Source organism: Pezoporus wallicus, unplaced genomic scaffold (genome assembly GCF_028554395.1).
Source record: "Pezoporus wallicus isolate ANWC-B61680 ecotype Strahan unplaced genomic scaffold, APGP_CSIRO_Pwel_v1 contig_13885, whole genome shotgun sequence".
NCBI lineage: Eukaryota > Metazoa > Chordata > Aves > Psittaciformes > Psittacidae > Pezoporus > Pezoporus wallicus.
In genome coordinates this window covers 1331-25310 of record NW_026635188.1, presented here as the reverse complement: position 1 = coordinate 25310, position 23980 = coordinate 1331, and the positions used below count along the sequence as shown (strand labels likewise).

The 23980-nt window shown below is 39.6% G+C and overlaps 1 protein-coding gene across 1 annotated transcript in view; it reads right to left on the bottom strand.

Annotated features, from left to right (window-relative positions):
* LOC130600270 (succinyl-CoA:3-ketoacid coenzyme A transferase 1, mitochondrial-like) overlaps positions 1-23677 on the bottom strand; it is a 38961-nt gene extending 15284 nt beyond the window's left edge. The window contains exons 1-6 of the mRNA XM_057411401.1: positions 23525-23677; positions 20811-20922; positions 20236-20330; positions 19554-19602; positions 16412-16484; positions 15571-15646 (exon numbers count right to left, since the gene is read on the bottom strand). Coding sequence (XP_057267384.1) covers positions 15571-15646; positions 16412-16484; positions 19554-19602; positions 20236-20330; positions 20811-20922; positions 23525-23662 — 543 coding nt within the window. The 5' untranslated portion in view covers positions 23663-23677. The remainder of the gene's footprint in view (positions 1-15570; positions 15647-16411; positions 16485-19553; positions 19603-20235; positions 20331-20810; positions 20923-23524) is intronic.
* Between the last annotated feature and the right edge of the window lie 303 nt (positions 23678-23980).

Below are 23980 nucleotides of genomic sequence, written 5' to 3'. Positions count from 1 at the left end.
TTTCTTGGCAAATACAAACCTGAAAGGAATGAAAATATTTATCTACATCCTTAACTTCCTAGCATTCAGATAATTCTCCATCTTACCTGGAAATACAGAGCTCTTACAGATACTGCAATAATCTCTCACCTGTCTGGCAAAGGCTCACTGACGAGATAATGCAGAATAGCTGAAGACAATGGACTATCTCCCTAGTAACTCATCCCAGCAGATAAAGGCTGGATGGCTGCACACACAGAGTTGTGGTCAACGGCTCGTTGTCCAACTGGAAACCAGTAACAAGTGGTGTCCCAGAGGGGGCGGTGTTGGGACCAATCCTGTTCAACATCTATGTCAGTGACATGGACAGTGGGACTGATGCACCCTCAGCAAGTTTGCCAACGACACCAAGCTGTGTGGTTCAGATGATCAGCTGGAGGCAATGAATGCCATCCAGAGGGACCTTGACATGCTTGAAAGGTGTCCAATGCCAACCTCATGAAGTTCAACATGGCCAAGTCCAGGGTCCTACACCTGGGTTGGGGCAATCCTAAGCACAAATACAGGCTGGATGGAAATTGGATTGAGAGCAGCCCAGAGGAGAAGGACTTGGGAGTGCTGGTTGATGAGAAGCCTGGCAATGTGCACTTCCAGCCCAGAAAGCCAACCGTATCTTGGACTGCATCAAAAGGAGTGTGACCAGCAGGTCAAGGGAAGTGATTTTTCCCTTGTATGTACTCTGCTCTCGTGAGACCCCACCTGTAGTATTGCATTCAGCTATGAAACTCCTGACATAAGAAAGACATTGTCCTGCTGAAGCAAGTCCAGAGGAGGCCACAAAGATGATCAGATAGCTGGAGCACCTCTGCTACAGAGACAGGCTGAGAGAGCTGGGGCTGTTCAGCCTGGAAAAAGAAGGCACTGCGGAGACCTTAGACCAGCTTCCAGTGTCTAAAGGAGCTACAAGAAATCAGGAGAGGGCTATTTTACAAGGGCATGTAAATAGAGGACAAGGGGGAATGGCTTTAAACTGGAATAAAGTAGATTTAGATCAGACATTGGGAAGAAGTTCTTTATGTGAGACACTGGCACAGGTTGTCCAGAGAAACTGTGGCTGCCCCATCCTGGCAGTGTTCAAGGCCAGGTTAGATGGGGTTTGGACAACCTGGTCTAGCAGAAGGTGTCCCTGCCTGTGGCAGAGGCATTGAAAGTACATGGTCTTTCAGGTGGCTTCCAACCCAGATCACTCTATGATCCCATGAAAGAGCCTGAGAAAATAATTTAGCTTAATAGTAATCCCTAAACAGAAACCTTCCTGCTGGTTTGGTCACCTTTGCCATCCAAGACAATTTGTGGTGTCCCAGCAGAAGGTTGCGTGTACCTGAAGGTGGGCGAGACAGTAAAGATATTTTTCAAGAGAATGTGAAGTTTTTTCACAATGGGATAGCAAGCAGGAAATAACTCATGAGAAAATCCAAACCGGCTAAAAAAGAGGTGGCTGAGAGAAAAGAGGAAAGATCAGGAGCCTTCCAAGCTTTTGAAGGTCTTGTAACCACACTGGTGTCTTATACCATTCCTTTATATTCCCAGGGGGAAGGACTTTTCTTCCATAACTGAATTTTATAGCTACTCCAAACATTGTAAGATAAAACACACCTAAACTGATCTGGTTGTGTTAAAAGAACATAAACTTTCGAGACAAACAGATATCACATCAACTGTACAGCAAAGCAGGTGCTGATGACATGTTTGAGGAACAGTGAAAACTGTGGTAACTGTGGAGTTTGAAGGATTAATACTCAGATTGAAGGAAACAAAAGCTTGAATAATTCCATTTAAAACTGAATATCAAAGGACAGCCAAGATGAAAATGTGTACCTGTTTGAAAAGGAACTAAGTTACTTCCTTATTGAGTCCCTGCCCATGTTGCCAACTGCCCTAATACTGTATTAAATAAATACCATCCAGTCTGAAACTTCTCTTTCCTTCCATTAAATGAAAGAATATATATGCTTCACACTATGCTCAAAGTTCGTGAAAACTATTTCAAAAACTCTCACAGAAGATAATGAATGCTTCTAGTTCAAACTACAGTTGTCATGGAGGCTTCCCATTCAATCTGTATTCCAAGTCATCTCCCTGGAAGCAGTTGAACAAGCTACTTAGGAAGAGAAAGTGAAGATTTTAAAAATGTCAGTGTGGTCTCTGACAGCTACAAACACAGACTAAGTAGCAGGTATGGAATCCATCACCAGTCTCAAGTTCCTTACAAAAGGAATTAATTACATAGCGCCAGTGATGGCTACTAAAATTCGCAGGAACTGGAATTGCACAAACTCCATGGAATGAGACCATGGTTTGGGTTGGAAGGGACTTTACAGATCACTTAGTTCCAACCCCTTTGCCACGGGCAGGGACACAGAAATTAACGTAATGCACTAGATACAAGACACTTCCATGACCACTGTCAATGGTGTTAACGCTGCAGTCGAGAGGATGAGCTTCAAAATAGTTTGCTCTGCCCCTCCCTCCAGTGCTGTGTATGCACTAACATACATTAGTCACATAGGTTTCCCTATCCATATAGGTCTGTCTGTCTTCACAGATGTGCCAACTTCAAATGACATGCATAGCACAAGTTAGGAGCTCACCAGAGCATAAATAGTTATTTAAAAAAATCTCGTTAATTGTTGTGCAGTTAGATGTTGCTAGTTTGGGTGGGTTTTTTTTGTATGGTGGCTGCATATTAACACAGAGCTTAGCTTTGTACAAAGGAGATACCAAGCAGAAGGTAATATTAAAAAAATACATATGCATAAATCTCCTCTAACTACATAACAATGTAGATAAAAATCCTTTGCTCATTGTTAACAGTCCTGTCCAGTGTTTAAAGGAAATGTACATCTATAGTTGATTACAAAATGAAGGCCACAACTCTTCCAGATTTCACTTCCCATTTCTTCAGTGCAAAAGACTGTATAAATACTGTATCAAAAATTATGGATAAAGTTGAAGATTAAGTGTTCTAAAATATACTTCCTTGTCCTATTTTCCACTGATTTGATGTCCTTATACAACACATTTACAGAATTATTGTAATTATGCTGTCAACTATGACAGCTAGATTAGATTTTACTCCAAGAATGTGACTGAATAAACATTACCAAGAAACAATGGGAAATCATTATTGGGATATTTTAATCAGTAGAGCTGATAATTCAATAACACAACAAAGAGTTAATACCGTCTGAATGTAACAAAGCTGAGCAGACTCTACATGCATGAGGGTGAAGATACTTTTTTAAAGGACGTCCAAACAGAAAATGACCTGTTTTTCCAGAATGCTAACCAGATATCTCCTAACACACACACACAAAATGAAAAACAAATGTAAAAAGAAAATATAATTATTTTAAAAAATGGAACGTAAGTTCTTGAGTGACTGATACTTCCTGACAGAATTTATTAATAACTGTTCCCTAAAATGTAACATACACAAATATGATCACTAACTATATTTATAGTTTTAGTTGCTATAATCAGAAAATTAAGGAAGTATAAAATACGTGCAAAGAAAGTTGGCTTAATTTCATTCTTTAATTAGTTGGTGAAATTTTATTCCTTTATTCTCCCATAAAAATAATTTAAAAAAACCGTTGGCAACAGATTCAAATGACCGAATGAAATTCAAATGAATACATTGAGAAAGTGCGTCTCAAAAGCAACTCAAAACAGTCTGTAACATGCATACTGAAATTGATGTGCTTTGCAGAGGTGAATGTTATTTCAGTGTAACAGGACAGTTAATCCTTCTATTTACCATTGCATACTGTTTCCAAAACACACAGCATAGCATGCAATAATTAAATATTACTGCCAACATAATACTAGTCTCACTTGAAAGTGATGGTTCCGTATCATAGTCACAATTGTTACCACTAACCTGTGGATTTGGAGTCTTTTAACATATGCTTGTATTCTTGGCAGAATTTCTTCAGCTGTTCTCACTTTACAGATGCCTCATGCAAAGCAGCCACTTCCCACATGAAAATTTAAGTATGAATAAAATACCAACAGTGAGCTCCTACATTCCCTCCATGCAGTTTAAAGAGAAATCAATAAAAACAAAACTGGTAGAACAACCCTCAAAAAGATGGAAGAAGTAGACCTAACATAATATGCTCCCTTTCTCCTTTGAGGTTCCAGGACTCTTCAGTAGTGGTAACCATGTGTTGCAAGAGCTCTGCAGGGCTTCCAGGCACACGTTTGTTGGGAGAGAAGGAGTAAACTGATATACTACTGTAGGCTTTATTCCAAGACACATGCCTGCAAATACCTAACAGCTATTTATATTAAAATAATACCCCATTGAAATGTAGATTTCCAAGGAGAATAACTAACTGCAGGTCCTGTCCTCTTTAGTTCAAGTACTGCTGTATATCACTTAGTCAGTCATGTCCTAAACATTAAACAACTTCACACTGCTACTATGAGAAACACAGTCATTGAGCATAATTAAACTGCACATTTTCTAGTCACACAGAATTTAGCTGATTTGTAGTCCTTAATTCATTTTACAGTTAATAGCCCAAAAAAGTTTCCTAAAATTTCTTGTAATGCCGTACAACTTGAAACAGAAATATTAGAAGAGTGTTATTAGACGGTGCATTTTGACTCAAAAGTATAATAAGCCTTGTGCAAAGACTCTTCTATTCAAGCAAAGTGGCAAATAGCTGGCAACAGGACTTCTTGGAAAAGACATACTGTGTTCCCAGGCATGCAGGGATACATGTCCCTTCTCCCATCATTAAAATTACAATTTGAAGTCAGAAAATCGTTTGCTGCGGAGCCCTCTCCTATCAAATTCGGCACTACAAACAGTAATTAAAACCAAAACCAAACCCAAAACCCCATCCCACAGTCACATACTCAGCTGGCCTCTGCCAGTTTACTATCATTTTGAAAATCTCTACCAATGAACATGCAGTTCACCTCATGGCCAAAGTGTCCAAAACTGTCCAGAAGATGTACTTTGAAACTCTCTAGAAAAACTACCAATAATGTATAAAATTATATTCCTAACCTTAGGTTATACACCTAATAAAATAAAATATTACTAAATTTGAATTGCGGTTCCTGATGCCTTCTTTTCAGATAATCTTCTTTGCCAATGCTTAAAAGTTTTATACAATTTTATTTTAATTTATTGTATTATTACTGCTTTAATCATTTAGGTTTGACTAGAGCATTAAAAACTAAGACTGTTGCTTCTAAAATTGAAGGACTTTTTTTTTTAATTATCAAGATTTATGTATCCAAACTGCATCATCCTGCAAAAAATTACATCACCCTCTTCTTCAGTCCCCTGACTGCACTACGTTACTTACCAAAATTTATCAAAAAATTATTTACCAAAAATTGCTGAGGTGAGTAGCTCGAAAAAGGAGGCCTCCAACACCGGAGCTGGGGAGAGATCAGCGTTCAGGAGCCTCAACTCCGAAAGGCGAGAGCCACCGAGGGAGCCTCAAGTCCTCGACGGGACCTGCCCAGGCGCCGGCAGCTCAGCTGAGGCGAGCAAGGACTCACAGCGGGCGGAGCCAGGAGGAGCGGCACCAGCCCTGAGTGGGTAAAAACCTGCCCCAGGGAGCGCGAGCGGCGGCCAGGGCAGGCAAACAGGTCGAGGCAGTTTGCGCGGCAGTTCGAGCGGGGATGGTGAGCACTCGCCGTGTGAGCAGGGCCCGGTCCGGGAGCTCTGCTCTGGCTGCCCCGGCGGTGGCCAGCGTAGGCACCCAGACAGAGCCGGTGGGAGGGGAGGCTGCAGTGCAGAGCTCGGGGTGTAGAGAGTGCCTGCACTGGTCTGGTGAGGGGAGGGTGCGCAATGGGCAGGGCTGCACCCGATGCTCCCTGGTGGAGGTCCTCCTGCAGCAGAGGCTGAGCTGCGGGATGCTGTTAATAGGCTGCGAGATGTCAGGGAAGCTGAGAGGAAGCAGGAATGCTTGCTCCAGGCCCAAACTGGGCGGGGGCCTCGAGCTTCCCCTATAGCTCATGAAGGAAAGAAGGCGGTCGTTAACCCAGGAAGCTGGGAATTAGTGACAAAAAAAAAAAAAAAAAAAAAAAAAATTCCCCAAAAAAGGAGGAAAAGGACAATTAAAAGCAAGGGGCTTCCCCCTAAATCTGTTGTCCCCACGCAGAACCGCTTTGCTGTCCTGCGGGGGGCTAATGAGGAAGCGCACTTGAGCCAGAAACAGCCGGCTGATGCTCTGGTAAAGAAGATCTCTACTGGTGCTGCTAGGAAAAAACAGCGGGTCATAGTAGCAGGGGACTCTACACTGAAAGGGACAGAAGCACTTGTCTGCCGGCCAGACCCCGTCTCAAGGGAGGTGTGTTGCCTACCAGGGGCATGGATCAGGGATGTTGCAGAGAGGCTGCCTGCTCTAGTAAATCCCACTGACTATTACCCACTTCTAGCGATCCATGTGGGTGCTACGGATATAGATAGTAGTAGCCTGGGGAACATTAGGAAGGACTACAGAGCCCTGGGGGAGGTGGTTAGGGGCTCTGGAGCTCAGATTGTCTTTTCGTCAATTCTCCAGGATACAGGGGAGGACCTAAAAAAAGCTAGGAGGATTGGCCTGGTTAATATATGGTTAAATGGGTGGTGTCATAGTCAGGGGTTTTGGTGTCTTCAACACGGGACCCAAGTTTGTGGGCCAGGTCTAGTGGGAGCTGGTGGAGCTGGTCTGATAAAGAAGGGAAAGAGCAGTTTTGGTAGGAGGCTTGCCAGACTGGTCAAGGAGGCTTTAAACTAGATGGGGGGGGGGGCATCATTCCATCCCAACACACTCAAGTAAGTTGCCAGCACCTATAATAAATGCTCGGAGCAATGTAGAGATATTCCAGCCGCTCCAGCCAATGAGCTGGCTTCATTTGGAACTCAGCTCAGATGCCTCTAGACAAACGCCTGTAACATGGGGACCAAACAAGAGGAATTAGAGATGTGTGCACGTCTACAGGGGTATGATAAAATAGGCATCGCAGAAACATGGTGGGATGGCTCCTATGACTGGAGTTTTGGAATGAAAGGTTACAGGCTTTTTAGGAAAGACAGGCCTGGCAGGAGGGGAGGGGGAGATGTCCTTTATGTTAGGGATAGGCTGGAGAGTATGGAACTTTGTCTAGGGACAGGTGAGTGGTTAACAGAGAGTCTGTGGGTCAGGGTTAAAGGGAAAACAGCTATGGGAGACATTACTGTGGGAATCTGTTACAAACGGCCTGATCAAGGAGAACCTGCATTTCATAGACAGATGAAGCATTCCATAGACACACAGGAAAAGCCTCATGCTCACAGGCCCTTGTTCTCATGGGTGACTTCAACCACCCTGACATCTGTTGGAAGGATGGTACCGCCCAGCACAAGCAATCCAGAAGGTTCCTCGATTGTGTAGAAGACAACTTCCTTCTGCAAGTAATAGAGGAGCTGACAAGGAGAGGTGCCATGCTTGACCTCGTGCTCACCAACAGGGAAGGGCTGGTTGGAAATGTGATGCTCCAGGGCAGCCTTGGATGCAGCAATCACAAGATGGTCGAATTTGAGATCCTCAGGACAGTGAGAAGAGTGTGCAGCAAGCTCACTGCCCTGGACTTCAAAAGAGCAGACTCTGGCCTCTTCAGGAACCTGCTTAGTAAGGTTCCATGGGATATAGCCCTAGAAGGCAGGGGGGCCCAAGACTCTTGGTTGATATTCAAGGATCACCTGCTACAAGCTCAGGAGTGTTGCATCCCAACTAGAAGGAAGTGCAGCAGGAGGGCCAGGAGACCTCCTTGGATGGACAAGGAGCTGCTGAGGAAAATACAAACGAAAAAAGAGGCTTATAAAAAGTGGAAGCAAGGACAGGTGGCCTGGGAAGAGTACAGGGATGTTGTCCAGGAAGCTAGGGACCAGGTTAGGAAAGCTAAGGCCCAGTTAGAATTAAACTTGGCTAGGGATGTTAAGGATAACAGGAAGGGATTCTACAGGTATGTAGCAAATAACAAACAGACTAGGGACAACATAGGCCCGCTCAGGAAGCACTCGGGAAAACTAGCTACACAGGATTTGGAGAAGGCTGAGGTTCTGAATGACTTCACGTCACAAATCCACGGGACCTGATGAAATCCATCCGCAGGTTCTGAAGGAGCTGGCAAATGAAGGTGCTAAGCCACTGGCCATCATATTTGAGAAATCATGGCAGTCAGGTGAAGTTCCTGACAACTGGAAAAAGGGAAATATAACCCCAAATTTCAAGAAGGGGAAAATGGATGACCCAGAGAATTACAGACCAGTCAGTCTCACCTCTGTGCCTGGCAAAATCTTGGCAGGCATGCTAAAGCATATGAAAAACAACAAGGTGGTTGGTGACAGCCAGCATGGCTTCACTAAGGGGAAATCCTGCCTGACCAATCTGGTGGCCTTCCATGATGGGGCTACAGAACTGATGGACAGGGGTAGAGCAGTTGATGTCATCTACCTGGACTTGTGTAAAGCGTTCGACACTGTCCCACACGACATCCTCGTCTCTAAATTGGAGAGACATAAATTTGATGGATGGACCACTCGGTGGATAAAGAACTGGCTGGATGGCCTCACACAAAGAGTTGTCAATGGCTCAATGTCCAGCTGGAGACCAGTAACGAGTGGTGTCCCTCAGGGATCCGTGTTGGAACCGGTCTTGTTCAAGATCTTTGCTGGTGACATGGACAGTGGGATTCAGTGCGCCCTCAGCAAGTTTGCCCATGACACCAAGCTGTGTGGTTCGGTTGATGGAGGGAAGGAATGCCATCCAGAGGGACCCTGACACGCTTGTGAGGTGGGCTGATGCCAACCTCATGAAGTTTAACCATGCTAAGTGCAAGGTCCTACACCTGGGTCGGAGCAATCCCAGGCACAGCTACAGGTTGGGCAGAGAAGAGATTCAGAGCAGCCCTGTGGAGAAGGACTTGGGGGTGCTGGTCGATGAGAAAATGAACATGAGTTGGCAGTGTGCGCTCACAGCCCAGAAAGCCAACCGTTTCCTGGGCTGCCTCAGAAGCAGCGTGACCAGCAGGTTGAAGTGATCCTGCCCCTGTACTCTGCTCCTGTGAGACCTCACTTGGAATATTGTGTACAGTTCTGGTGTCCTCAACATAAAAAGGACATGAACTGTTGGAACAAGTCCAGAGAAGGGCCGCAAGGATGATCAGGGGGCTGGAGCATCTCCTGTATGAAGAGAGGCTGAGAAAGTTGGGGCTGTTCAGCCTGGAGAAGAGAAGGCTGTGTGGAGACCTCATAGCAGCCTTCCAGTATCTGAAGGGGGCTATAGGGATGCTGGGGAGGGACTCTTCATTAGAGACTGTAGTGATAGGACAAGGGGTAACGGGTTAAACAGGGGAAGTTTAGACTGGGTATACGGAAGAAATTATTTCCTGTTAGGGTGGTGAGGCAGTGGAATGGGTTGCCCAGGGATGTTGTGAATGCTCCATCCCTGGCAGTGTTCAAGACCAGGCTGGACGAAGCCTTGGGTGAGATGGTTCAGTGTGAGGTGTCCTGCCCGTAGCAGGGGGTTGAAACTAGATGATCTTAACATCCTTTCAACCCCTAACTATTCTATGATTCTAAACTATGATTTTTATACTATGGCAGAAGAATATACAAAGCTAGAGCTAATTTTCTTGCTCAGAATTGTATTTAGTTTATTTTATTGCAGGGAACAGATATTAAGCCGGCTCAGTGTCAGTAACACCTCTCAGGCTGCTGCTTGTTAACTGAACTGCTACCCACCAGGCTGTGAACCTAGTGGTTTAGAAAATTACCAGCTTCCTTGACACCTTCGGATGTATCCTATCTGCTCTTGTGGACTTTGTGTGTCCAGTTTACCCAGTCAGTCCCTGTTCCTCTTATATAATGAGTACTATACACCCTTCCCCACTGAAGTGTAGAGGTTGCTAACCATTTCTCCTTGGATTATCGGGCTTCATTGTGCTCCCTGTCCCTGTCTTCAAGCTCAGGGGGCTGATTACCTATCTTACTATTAAAGAGGCAAAGAAGGCATTAATTACCTCAGCATTTTCCTCATCCTTTGTCAGTATGTTCCTCATTTCCCCACCCAATAAAGGATTGAGATTCTCCTTAGCCCTCCATTTGTTACTCATGTATTTATAGAAACACTTTTAATTGTTTTTTATGGCAGTACCAGATTAAATTCTAGTTGGGCTTTAGCCCTTTTAATTTTCTTCAGTCATAATCTCATGACAACTTTCTAGTCCTCCTGAGTATATTACCCTCTCATTAATGGTATGCTTCCTAGGTATACTTTCCCCATAACAAGTTTCTGCCTACTGGAATGTGACAACACAGACATTTCATCCATTTTGCTTTTTCATATTCATGAACCTCCAGCTGCAGGGCTCCTCTGCCTAGTTCAAAGTTTTTTCTGCTGGTGTAGCATCTCAGCTGTATCAGTAGTCATATTATTAGTATGTTTTAATGGTTAAGGGATGTTCAGAAATTCATATTAAGAAGACAGAGGCTCTGGTGTTTTGTTTTGACCAATGCCCAGTCTCTTGACACATCACAATGGCAGTCAGGTACCTTCCATTAGGAAGGCTGTAGCAAACAAAGCCATACTTCTTAGTAAGGTGTAGCAACCAAAAGGGCACAAAAACCTGTTTAATAAAATGTTTCTATTCTGAGGGTCTCAAAAATTCACCAATAGAAAGGAACTACAGACAAAACAAGTAGAGGCAGGGGGATGTGCATTCAACCCCACAACTTTTAAAATCCCAAGCGACACAATGCAAACTGCCACAGGAGCCAGGACTGCTGTGACAGTACAGTTTTATGCTGCTGTCCTGCCTGCAGCAATTTCTGACAGTTGCTTGAGAGATACAGACAGGTCAGATCCTGTGCCTGTCACTCACGAAGTGAAACGTGGCTCCACCCAGTGGCTCCCAGCAGACATGGGCTCCCATCTGCTCTGGCCTGTCTGCCCTACTACGTGGTGGTGGCCTGGCCTGGCCGTTTCTCTTCCACTTCTCATCGCTTTCTCCCAGCTGCATTATGTTCCCAGGTACTCCCCAGAGAACAACCTCCTTCTCTGCAGCCTCCTTCTCCTTTCCCTCTCCAGAAACCCTCTTGTTAGTTGGAGAAATACCAAAGGGAAAAACACGAAAAGCCATTAAGTAGTAGTGCTTAACAGAATAAAACTACCAATAAATGACAGTGTTTAGGGAGTAACTTTTGCATAAGCAAACAGCATTGTTTACTGCAGGTACTTAAAATATTCTCACCCTCTTATTCCTTTACTCATAGGATTTTCCTATGCATTAGAGATTAGCATATGAGAGCAAAGAAAGGGCTATTGTTGCAATGAGCCTCCTTAGCTCAGTTCCTAATAAGAGCAAGTAAATACTCACATGCACACATTAGGGCTCTTATGGGAGAAGGGTAGCTTCCTGATGGTACTATTCAAAACACAAAATTTAGAGTTATCACTTGCCTCTGAAATAACGGTGAATACCATCAATCCAAGAATCCAAAAGCTACTAGTACATAAGTACTTAAACCAAACCTAAATGCAAAACTAAGTAAAAAATGTTACAATAATACAGTTTAGTTTTGTTACACTATGAGCTTTCAGCAGTCAATCTTTGTATCACCTCACTCAAATCTTGTGACTAAAAGAAGACACATCATGCTCGCAATTCAACTTAACTGACAATGACATACCACCTTATTTACAGGAAAAGCAGAAAGTCCTGAATGCCTACATGCTGGTTAATCCCATTTTACAAATCTGTACTGTAGAACAGTAATAACAGCAGTAAAGCAGATTAAAAAGCATCTGAACAATTCTCAAAATAAAGTAAGTTGAGGGAAATGACTGATGATTTGAATGGCTGGATTTAGAGTGTCATAAGGCATATTTACTCAGAAGTATATATGAAGTCACTGCAAAGAAAATGTACAGACAGCCAAAGCTTAGTAAGAGTGGCAAATGAAAGTAGCAAAAAGTCAAATATGCATGTATGCTAGTAAAAAGGTACACCTCGAAGGTAACAAAAAGACAAATAAAAGCTAGCAAAAGTCTTATTTTATTCTTTCCTGTTTTAAAAATGCACACATAGTTCCTAAATTTGGGACTGAACAGAATGAAAAGGCATTTTCATAAGCAGAATATACAATTACAGATATGAAAAATAATGCCCTTGATATGGATGCTAAATTGAAATCAGTATCTTTTAGAGAACATAAAGCATTTAAAAAAGGAATACATAAGTCTGCCCAGTTTTAAGAAAAACTTAAAATACAATCTGAACTTCAATGTTTCATGAACTATATTTGTAAATACACCTGTTTTATTAATGCCAAATACTGGCTTCATCTTTTGATAGAACAGATCTTGAAAGATAAGTCACAAAAACTGTCAGTGAAGGAATGTCAACATCATGATCAGAAAAATGAGTTTAACTTCCAGATGGGAAAAAAGTATTCTGAAAGAAAGTAAGAATTGCACAAAGCTACTGGAAAAGTTAATATTACTTAGATCCTGAAAGCACTGTATGTTATTGTACATATTATGTGTGCCTGCATTGCCTGTGAATGCTGTGCTTTTGTCCAGTGTAAGTCTAGGATATTGAAAAAAAAAAAAAAGCAAACAAAAACCAAAAAAAAACAAATTAAAAAAAAAAAAAAAAAAGAAAAGGAGGGAAAAACCCACCTCAAGTAAGAAACCAAGCAAGAAAACAAGTAGTGAATTGCTCTGGCTCATGACATTACCTTTCAAGATTGAATGATCTAGTGAATAGATTTTAGATTCAAAGCTATTATGCAACCACATAAAATTTCATATCCTGAGATACCAATATGGTCAGTTGAAATTACTGGGATTTTTTGGCATTAAAACCTATTCACCTATTCAGGAGTGCCTTTTTTCAAACATTTCAGCTTCATATGCTCTCACTAAAGGTACATTTTTGCTAGTTTAATAGGAATATTTTAGTGCAGGAATATTTATTTATTACTTTTTCACTGGGTATTTTGAAGAATACTTCTCTTGCCACTTCAATTTACAAAATCAACAATAAAGCAAATACAGCTATTCTTCCTACCTAAAATTCAACCTACCCCCTTCCACTTTCTGATAGGTCTTTCAAAAACAGTTTGAATAAACATAAGGCTTTAACAGGTGCAGGAACATTCAACACTGCTTTTACAGGACCAAAGGACTGTCAAAGAAGAAAATCTCAGGAGTTAAGTAATCTTGAATACAAAAGATAGTCTAGAGACACTTTTACATATACAGTGTTATTTCATTTTTCAAAAGTATAAAGAGAATGTCAGTTTAAAGCAATTCAGCTAAATAAAACCTAGAACTTATCTGACAATTGAAAGAAAAAGAGATATAGATTAAAATAATCTTGAGCTATGCCAATAAGAAAAATCTCTAAACACTAATAAACCCTCCCCCCCCAAAAAAAAGTTTATACCATAACAGCATAACAACCTAAGTTTAAATGTTTTTTTCTCCTCTATCTTTAAAATTTTGACAGAGAATGTAATAATTCAGAATCATTCTTAAAAGCCACTATGGAAACAAGTAATTTCTACTTGTATAAAACACTATGTCCATGCCAAATTAACATGAAGGAAGTGCTTTCACAAAAACAAAGTTTCCTTATCCAGTGAAAGAAAGGAGTAGTTCTTAGACTGACACAAAAAAAAAAAATCCTACTCAGCTTGTCAGTGACACGTACTTGCAGTGCTGGACTGACAGCGTATATTTATTTATGTCGATCATCTGAAGAAAGTACATTTCACTAAATGTGTTTCAAAGTTAGCAATTTAAAATATGTAATTTGAGTTTGGGTGACTTATCATACCTTTGAGATACAAAGCCATGGATAAACCAAATGAACTCCAATTTCAGTTAACCAAGGTTTTAACTCCTTGAAAACATACACTATCATAATTTTGCCTTGGCTCAAACGGCAAACCTAGGGTCAAAATTTAATTTGATTTACCCCTCATATTTCAAAGTGTGTGGTGAGTTCACAACAGAGGCTGGTTTCATTTTGGATTCTAGTGACAAGTTTTTGTAACTCTAGAAAAAAAATAAACTGGAATTGAAAATGCAAAACTAACCAGTATTAACTTAATGCATGTCATACTTGAACTCTTACACTGTATCTGATCGTCAGGTTATGTTTAAAACACAGAGTTCCATCAAAACATATAAAACAGCAATAGAAGAGCACAAACAGGATCCCAGAGTGCTACACTAACAGAAGCACTAATTTCCAGACCCTGTTTTTCACACTATATACTTGATGACAGCACAAGTAAAAATGTCTCGAAAAGCTAGCACTTCAATCAATGGAGTATGAAAATATCTAGGCAGAACTAATTTGTCTGTTCTCATAAAATCAGGTTATGCTGTGACAACATTGAAGGACTGTTTTTTTATGGATTTCTCTCCTATATGCTATATTCCAACCCAGCCATAACCCCTTCACATTCCCTTACAATCACTCACATGGAGACCTGAAATCACTCTTCACATATTCCATTCTCCCACATCTGCCTGTACAGACCTTTTCTTTGTCCCCTCTTGCTAAAAGCAGCTTATGCTCCAGCCACTGCTCCATGACTTGTACACTCACAAGCCTGCTGGAAAAGTCACACAGACTGCTAGGCTCAACCAATGCTCCTCCAAGAGACAGGACATGCATTGTTTTTTTTATCTCCTCTACCCAGCTTTCAGTTTTCAAAAGACTCTCCTGAAACTTTTAGCAGTGCTCAGGCAGCTAGAAATATGCCTCATTACCTTAAACCAGGCTAAAAAGAAAATTTGTTTCTAGATGTCTTTGATGAAAACTGTATTAGAAAGAACCATATTGAAAATATTAAACTTGCAAACCACGTGAAAGGTAGATATGTTTTTTAATGCTGAAACATAAACTTTGTTCAAAGAATGGCTTAATGTCATCAACTGCTTTAATAATATACTGGGATTAGCTTGTACTTTTATGGTTGAAACCTGTAGGAATTTTTTGGTGAACACAGTAGTATTGCTGCCTTCTATATTTATTCAACACTGCAATGCTGTGATCCTTTGACAGGAACACTGAGAAATATAATGCAGACATTTTAAATTTTTTTTTTTTTATGAGCTATGTATTATTTTACACCTTCCTTCAAGTTCTTGCTCCAGGCACAACTATACAAGAGTTGACAGTCTCAAGAAAAAGCACAAGATCTCAGCAAAAGAAATGTAACATTTGAAAGGCATAGACCCAAGTGGAAGGAAAAAGGCTTGTGCATAAACAATGTTTATGCTTTTCACAATGCTTAGCACAAGGATAATTTTAGGGGGGTCACTCCTGATAATTGCAGCTTGGTGCCAGAAACGGGAAAAAATACCTATTAACCTTAAAATTGAATATATCCTATATTTTAATGCTTTAAGCATCACAACACCCATTATGCTTCAGCCCTTTTCTCCTTTGCCTGACCCTCAGCTACATTTATATTATCCTAAATATAGTGCATTGACAGTAGTACAAACATCTACTTACAGGAATCATCCAGTTGGCCAGGTCACCATACTTAGACACTTGCATAGCTCCAAGCATTGTCAAATCAACATGGCCTCTGGCAACAGAAAGTGTGTAATTAGCATTATCATGTTCAAGTAACAGCCCACAGACCATAACAAGCTTTTGTTCTCGTTATTATTACATCAGTACAAAAAAGGTGGCATACCACAGAGGTAGCAACCATTCTTTCACACACATAGCTGGACTTTTTTTCCCCTGCAGATGTATCACTGATGCAAATTTTTCTACTGAGCATCAAATATGTTACTACTTTTTGTCTGGGTTTAGCTACTGCATGCAGAGTCAATCAGTTCTGAACTCATACTTTTAAGTGCACTCATTCACATATTTACATGCGCTCATTATCTTTTCAGAGCCATTAGGATTTAGTGTTTGTTTGCATTCAACCTCCTTCTCCCCAAAACAAACAAAAAACAGGTGCAGATAGTGAATTTCCATTAGGGAGGTGAAATGATGATCACAGTTGCAAGCTGAGCAAAGAGAATATACAGAGTGCAAGTACAGATTAGGTACTTGGAAATGATGAAAAAAATAGTTGTTAAAACATAGTTACAAACGTGTTTATATATGGCCAGGTGGTGGTAGACATGAACATCACTATAGTATCTATTAGTTACAGTGGTTTTCTATTTCCAATAGTGTGACCTAATCCTCTGTAAACCCTCACTGCTTAAATCCACGTTTATTTTACAGGTTGTTAAACGCTAACTGCATTTCAAAGAATTACTAATGAGTTCAGTCACTGACTCAGTTTATTCTTTTCATGTTTCAAAAGATCAGGGTTTGTGTTGTTACGTACCCTCTTATCATTGCAAATGATTCATCACTAGAGAAATAGGAAGAACCTGGAAGAACAGTGACTGTCTCCTTACCTGTAAAAGAAATAAGCTATAGTATGTACGTGTTCTGTCTCTTTTACAAATGAAGTCACAGCTATTGACCAAGATAAGTTCTTTAATCAAATTCCTTTGGATTCTGCAGAACTATGGACCTGATTACACTTACTATGTCGCATGTAAACCTAATCATAATGAATTGTAGCAGTTTGTTACAGTTTTTAATGATAGGACTGTCCACTCTTTGACTACCAACAGTTTCAGGCAAGACACCCCTGACACCAGAGGCTAAGAAATCTCTGTGCATTTCAGCTTTCTGCTCTGCCTACAGAAAAAGTGAGAGGTAACTCTTTTGAAACAGAAAGAGCATCATCAGGAGAGAGGGAAGTTGCAAGGAAGAGTGAGCAGATCGCTTTGAACAGTCTAGAGTGATAACAACGTACAGTAGAGAAAAATAAATTACAGATCTAGTCTACTCTTGCTTTGCTAGAGTGCACCAGAGAATGCGCTTCTGTGTTCTGGACTGTTCTTTCCACAGTGCTTGGATCAAGCAATGAAGCACACATGGAAGTGCCTTATTTTGACTCTGTCCAGGGCCCTTTCTTTCCTGCCAGCACAGAAACAGTCTAAGCAACAACCATGCATACAGAGTGCCTCTGGAAAAGCATATGAAACACAGCTGAAGGCAAAATTATAAACCAAGCCTTTATCACCAGATGATTTTATGAAGAAAAAGGGAAAGAGGAACGAGACATCTTTACAGTTTCCAGAAAACAGGGGAAAAGACAATGGGATTAATTAAGAGGATGGGAAAAAGGAAGAAAAAAGTGCAGGAAATTAAAATGGAGACCAAGTTACTTGCTTCAATTTACTGAGCTCACTCGATGTATATTATAGGCCAAGATATTGCATGAGAATGTAATTTTGACACAAGTGCACAGAATTAAGGTTATACAGCAGTCCTGTAGTCAGACCTCAAGAGTTCATCATGTTAATATCCAGACCTTCTAAAACTGCCTCATTTGCCTTTCCCTACCAGGTACCCACCCAAAGCAGTGGGAGAGACAGCATAGCCTGCAAACAGCTAGATGGAGTGAGAACCCTGGGATAAAGTGACAAGCTAAGAAAATGCTAAGTTGAAAGAGACACAGGCTGAGGATCCAGCAGCACCACATTACTCTGTAAGACAGAACTCTGCTTTGGGGAAAAAGAACCCATACATTTTTCAGAGAAATACAACTGCATTTGCAGACAATATCTGGCAAAAGCCCAAACCAGGAGTGTATTTCTAAAATGTAGACTTTGGGGGCCGATACAGGACCATTCCAGTAGATGAATACAAACAGAATTAAATCCTAGTGTTTTGTCATATAGTTTCTGTTTTCTTCATGTATTTATATATTTAGCTGGAAAGTATCCAGAATGGTCTTAATTCAACAAAAGTGTCTGAGAGGTTTAGCAGCTACTGAATGCTTCAGCAATGATAATGATAATTTTGGTGGTAGAGCTGAGGTTTGCCTATCCTGTGTCTTGTCTACTGCAGCTGCAGAGGAAGATGTAAAGGTGCTTAACAAAGAATTAACAATACTAGAATAATCTTATTTCCAATGTTGCATTCTGACCTCCTAAATTACCTTCATCCCTGCAAGATTACCTCTTCAAAAATATTTATCACCCATAAACAACAATTCAAGATCATCTTGACATCCATATAAGAGCACAGTGATTCTTCAGAGTATTTATCAAGTTCTTGGATATTTTTCCCATCATTAATTTGTTAATGTGTTCATTTCTAATGCACCCATATTAGAACTTAAGTTCTAATGTGCATGCATATAATGTCACCTCTTATAGTAACCATTTTTTTATTCTGAATTTTTCCTTCCAGTGATACCTTTAATTTTAAAAGCAAACTACCAAAACACAACATTTTCAGTTCAAGTGTTAACATAGCTCTCATATCCCTAAGACATTTTTCTTTGTGCAGAAAGAAATGTCCCTAAGACATTTTTCTTTCATCAGCAGTTACCTAGCTACTATTGAAATGCTGGACTCAAGTCCTTAATAATTTCTTATTTCAAATCAATTTTTTATTTAAAACATAATACTGAAAGAAGGGCAATAACATAGCAGAATGATAATATTATCAATTAGTTAAGACAGGTAGCAAATGTTTCAAGACAGTGAACAACTGATAGACTTCATCCTAATATTAAACAAAAAGCAGATAACTAAAAAATATAAAATGCACAGGTTTTCTATATGAAAAGAACAGCTCTAATATGTCAGCTATGGGTCTATAACCTATACCATTAACATTAATGAGAATTTATACCGTGCCAAGGCCTACTTTTGTTTGTTACAATACTATATGTAGGTGCAATTTTACATGGAAACAGAACAGATGCAGGCACAACTTTCCATAAAGAAAACAGATATCAGAAAGACACATTAAACCATAAAAAGCTTACATTTTTACATTGTATGGCTACTTCTGAGGTGTCATGCCCCAAACCAGTTGGGCGAGAACAGTATGTGAGGACTGGCATTTCCCCCTTAAAATGGCAAAACCAACCATCTGCAGCAGAGTCCTCCAGTGGCCAGGTGCTGTTTTGGGAGGCTCTTTCCCCCAGCCCTGGCTACTGTTCTCTCTCTAAATGCAAATGAGTTGTATTCCTGCAACTTACTAGCCTGGAATAAAGCAGACCAGGAAACATAGGATGTTTTACAGCATGTCCCAAACACAAACCATTTTCTAGAAGACACAAGGTGAAAAGTAGCAGGAAAACAAATCCACATTCACATCTAGGCTTAAAACAATCTCACTTCTGAAAAGGAAGAGTTAACCCTTTACTGCCTGGCCTCAAGGACAACTTCCTTTAGTACCAACTAGAATGCATCAAAGCATAAGCTCTTTAACTAGAATATTAAACATCTCCATTGATCAAAACCAACCTTCAGTTAAAAGAAGACAAATACATTAATATTCATAATATTCAGTATATGAACCCAAGAGTCTGGGTTCATATACTGAATCAAAATTATATTTTTAGATTAACATTCATTAACAATTTTCCATGAAATAAATTTATTTGAATATTTTACCTGCATTAATCAGGTCTGGATCTACTTCATTTTCAAGCGGATAAGGACCCTGAAAACAACATACATATATGTCTGCTTTATATTAAAATACATTTGAGAGAGAATTCACAACTTCTTTTATTTCTAATGCTTGTTACTGAAAACAGTTCATCACAGACCTGCATTTTTTTAATCTTCAGCAGAACAAAGTCCCTGACAAGAGAAGCCACAATTTACATCAACTATCGTATGAGAACTGATGAACATATTGTTAGAGTTGTTACATAACCAGAAAGCTGGGGGTTTGGTTGTTTGGTTGGGTTTGGGTTTAACCAAAGTGACAGACATTTTTCAGAAAAAGGTAGATAGGTGAAACTTCATAAAACCAAACAACAGTGAAAATAATGTTTACCTTAAGATTTATTTAAAATTATGTTTAATGAGGCTTACAAGGCTTGGTCTTGAAAACTACTGAAGTTTCTGACTCCTTCTAGCAAAACATGTACTTAAAAACATATTTAGCAAAGCAGTACTACAATCCTGAAATAAAGATTTCTAATGAGAGTTTTATGATCATGAAATATGGCATATATTTGAATATGACTTTTAGTAAAATTCTGATCAAGCTGGGGGTGTGTGGGGAATGAAACTCAGCCCCTGCAAGGTAAGTACACTGCAGTAAGGGACCAAGATATATTCTTACCAAGCCTAGGACTCCATTTTCACTCTGTAAGTGAACAGTTATGTCTGGACTGATGAAGTTACTGGCCAACAGTGGGATTCCAATACCCAGATTAGCTGAAGAGAATAGGTTAAGGCACAAACAGGAACATACTGCAAACTAGTAAATTAAAAAAAAAAAAATCATTCTACTATGACTAGAACTGTTCTCTTCAGAAACACTTTCATTTTTAGTTAGATGCCCCATATTTGTGATGAATTATTTTGCCATTTGGATTGTTTAACTGCATTCTGTCAATGCTTTACATGCTATAAAAATCCACAGTGCAAGTAACCTTCATTTTCAATGTACGTAACTTTTTTGAGAAATTCTTCAAAACATTCAACTGCTAACAAACTTTCCAGATATGCTTGGATAAAAACTCCATGTACCCTATTCCCCAACATCCTATATATTTCAACAAGGTATTAATAAAATGACAGAAGCCCAGCTCTGTGAAAGACAATGAGCATGGTAATTAACCCATCTTAAACAAACTAGCTGTAGTATTATTCTAATGAGTCATCAGTTTAACCTATAGCACAGATGAAGGATACCATACATGCCATCCTCAAACTCTAAAGCAGCCCGTCTGATGATTCTCTCCCTCACATTGTCTCCTTGTTTTTGTTTGGCCTTTGAGTCTTCAGGCTTTCGAACTGATAAGCGCTGGAAGAAATGAAGTAATCATAAGTAAAGATTAGAATCCAAATTCTTGCTTTTCACAGCACAAAAGCCCGATGTGTGGTTGCTCAGAGGTACTTAGTGTAAGGATAAAATTATTTATGCATCTTCTACAAAAAAAACAACCTTTTATTCTATCAGTTTATCTAAGCCAATGAAGTCATCAAATATCTCCAGTGATGGCCTTAGAGCAAAATGTTATTTCTTTGACTGTATTGCTATGGCTGAGGTAATACACAGACAACTGGTTAAGAAGGCACCAAGCATTAGTGCAAATATTAGCAAGTCTGAGATTCATTACCCAAGAGATACTTAAATAGATTTGTTAAATGTCAGCCTAAAATACAAATACTGCTCTCTTTCTTCATTTAATTCAGTGGTGCTAGTCTAGATTTATATGCATGAGACAGACAAATGCCAGTCATCCAAAGATACTGGGAGCTAAACAACCAAATTTTCAAACATAAATCTGTATAATCTTGCAAAATATGCCCGAAGTTTTTTCCTGATATTTTCTGCCCTTAATGCTTTCTAAATCACACATTGGTGAAAATGCCATGATATTCCAGAAGTTTGCAAGACTTTTTTTGAAAATTATTGTTTACATTGATTATGTTCTTTGCACATCTCTCCCATGTATATAAAACTGCTCTGAGTAGCACCATGTCCTGCACCCCCATTATTTTTCACACGCCTTCCTACTTCAGGCCATAATGAACACATCATGCAAAATTATACTCTGTTACTTTTCATCACCACAAAAAAAAAAATTTTGCAGTCTCTTTTATCTCCATGTTGGAAGTCACTTTCCTCTCAGGCAGCCAGAAACAGTCAGTATAAATCCTCTTGAATTCCCCAGAGGCTTTCTTTTTCTGCCTTGGCTATTTCCCTACAATTGCTTCACTTGCAAGTTACAGAAAAAGAACAATCACAGAGGGTTTCTCTGCAGCAAAGAGAAGGTTGGACAGAGAGTATGACTTGCACTAGTGGGACCACGTCTAGGCCAAATTAAGAAGGAAATGCTATTTAAATCCAGCAAGAATTACAACAGACTAGATTCTTCTTATTCTCTTTATTTCTCATCTCTCCTCTTACCACTAACATACTCAGCACTTTCATATGTACAGCTACTTCCTTATACCTAATCTTTTATGGAAGAGTAAATAAATCTACCGTTTCCTTCCTATGCTTCTATTAATGAAAGGCACCACTGCCAGAATTACAAAATTACACAACCAAAAATAATCTCTGTTCCTTTGCTGAGCCATTTATAGTAGTTCTCCTCCCACACCCCTTCATTTTTTCCTGAAGTATATAGGAAACAAGGCAGTTGACTATGTAGGTGTATTTACTTATAGAGGCAACCCAAAGAAAATCAGGTGTTTGTACAAAGGTCTTCTCTGGACAGAGAGTCACCTTTTCATCCACTGCCAAACTGCAGTGAAAACAGCAATATAATTAATGCAAAATGGATTTTGCTTGTAAAAGGCGAAAGCTTTTATGTGAGATATTGCATCCTCAATAATACAGGCCATTAACGTAAGTACAACAAAACATGCACAAAGAAAAAAAAAGAGAAAGGAAGAAAATATATTTGACACATTTGTTTCCAGTTAAATACTCAACAACATGCAATATGTTTTTGCAGAATGAACAGATGGAACGAAGAAAAAAAATGCTTTTTAACCTAACATTCATGAAAGAGTTTAATCAGAGAAAAGGCCTTATATGACTTGCTAGGACTTTATGACTTGATTTTAATATTAAAAGTTTAATTATTACTATTCTTTTCTGCACTGTTTTTTGAGATGCTTCTTTTTCCTTACGTCATATATCTCCCCCTCCACCAGCTCTTCTTATGACATTTTGAATAATTCCCACCTCCAGAGTATGGAGACATAGGAGAAATAAGAATTTTCAATTACACTTTAAAAGCACTGTCAAATCACCAAAATTAATAATATAGGGACATAGCCTGAGTGGGCAAAGCCACAGAAACAAAGAACAATTATGTAATCCTCATTTTTCAGTGACAGAATATTATTGCTGTGATGTTGCTATTGACATCTTATGCAGACCAGAAATGCCACTGATTAATGAAAAAGAAAGGGGCCTTTGCAATGTAATATAATTCAATACACAGCAAAAAAAAAGGGGCTGATGCTGGCCCTACATGTTCATATCAAAAGCTCTACAGCAGAAAACATCTGATCAAAGACAGCTCATAAGTCTATGTGCTCCCCTTGTTGTGTCTGCAGTAGGTGAAGTGAGAGAAGGAAGGAGAAAGAGGTAGCATTTTCCATCAAAACTGCCGCTGCGTTAGAGCCCCCAGGACTACAGGTTGTTGCTCTTAAATTATTCAGGGAATGAACCAGAGAGGCTGAGGTATAGGAAACAATGCTTGATTCTCAGGCCCACACCTAACTACTAACTACGTAAGTACCTACCCAAGCTTCTAGCAAAACTCAACAAGCGTTTCTAACACTGTGTTCTCAGTGCTAAGACTTGGTGTCTAGAGTAAAACCCTATATATTCTAAAATACCCACCAAGCTGAAATATATTGTGACCAAACACTCAGCTACTTACTTCAATTCTCTTCTCAAACTTCTCTCCTTGTATCAGACGATCAACATAGATTTTGGGAACATGAATGTCTTCTGGGGCAAATGCTCCTATATCAACAATTTCTTCTACCTGTAGAGAGAAATGGAAAAGTGAAAACATTTAGAAAAGCTTATTCAACAAGACATTAGCCATGCGGTTTCAAATATTAAATATACAGTGGATCAAATAAAGAAAACTAAGGAATAGGACAAAATAGATACACCATTTAAAATAGGCTGGCTTAGATGTTTAGATTTCCTCTTCTTTCAAAGGACATTTCTACACACAAATTGAAGGTTTACATTTTAACAGCACAATTTGTATGACCACCTTGAAAAAACATACAATATACAGTTACATCAGAATTGGTTTTACCGACAAATAATTTCCGTCTAAATAGAGAGAAGCAATACACTGGTAACAAAACGTCAGAGTATA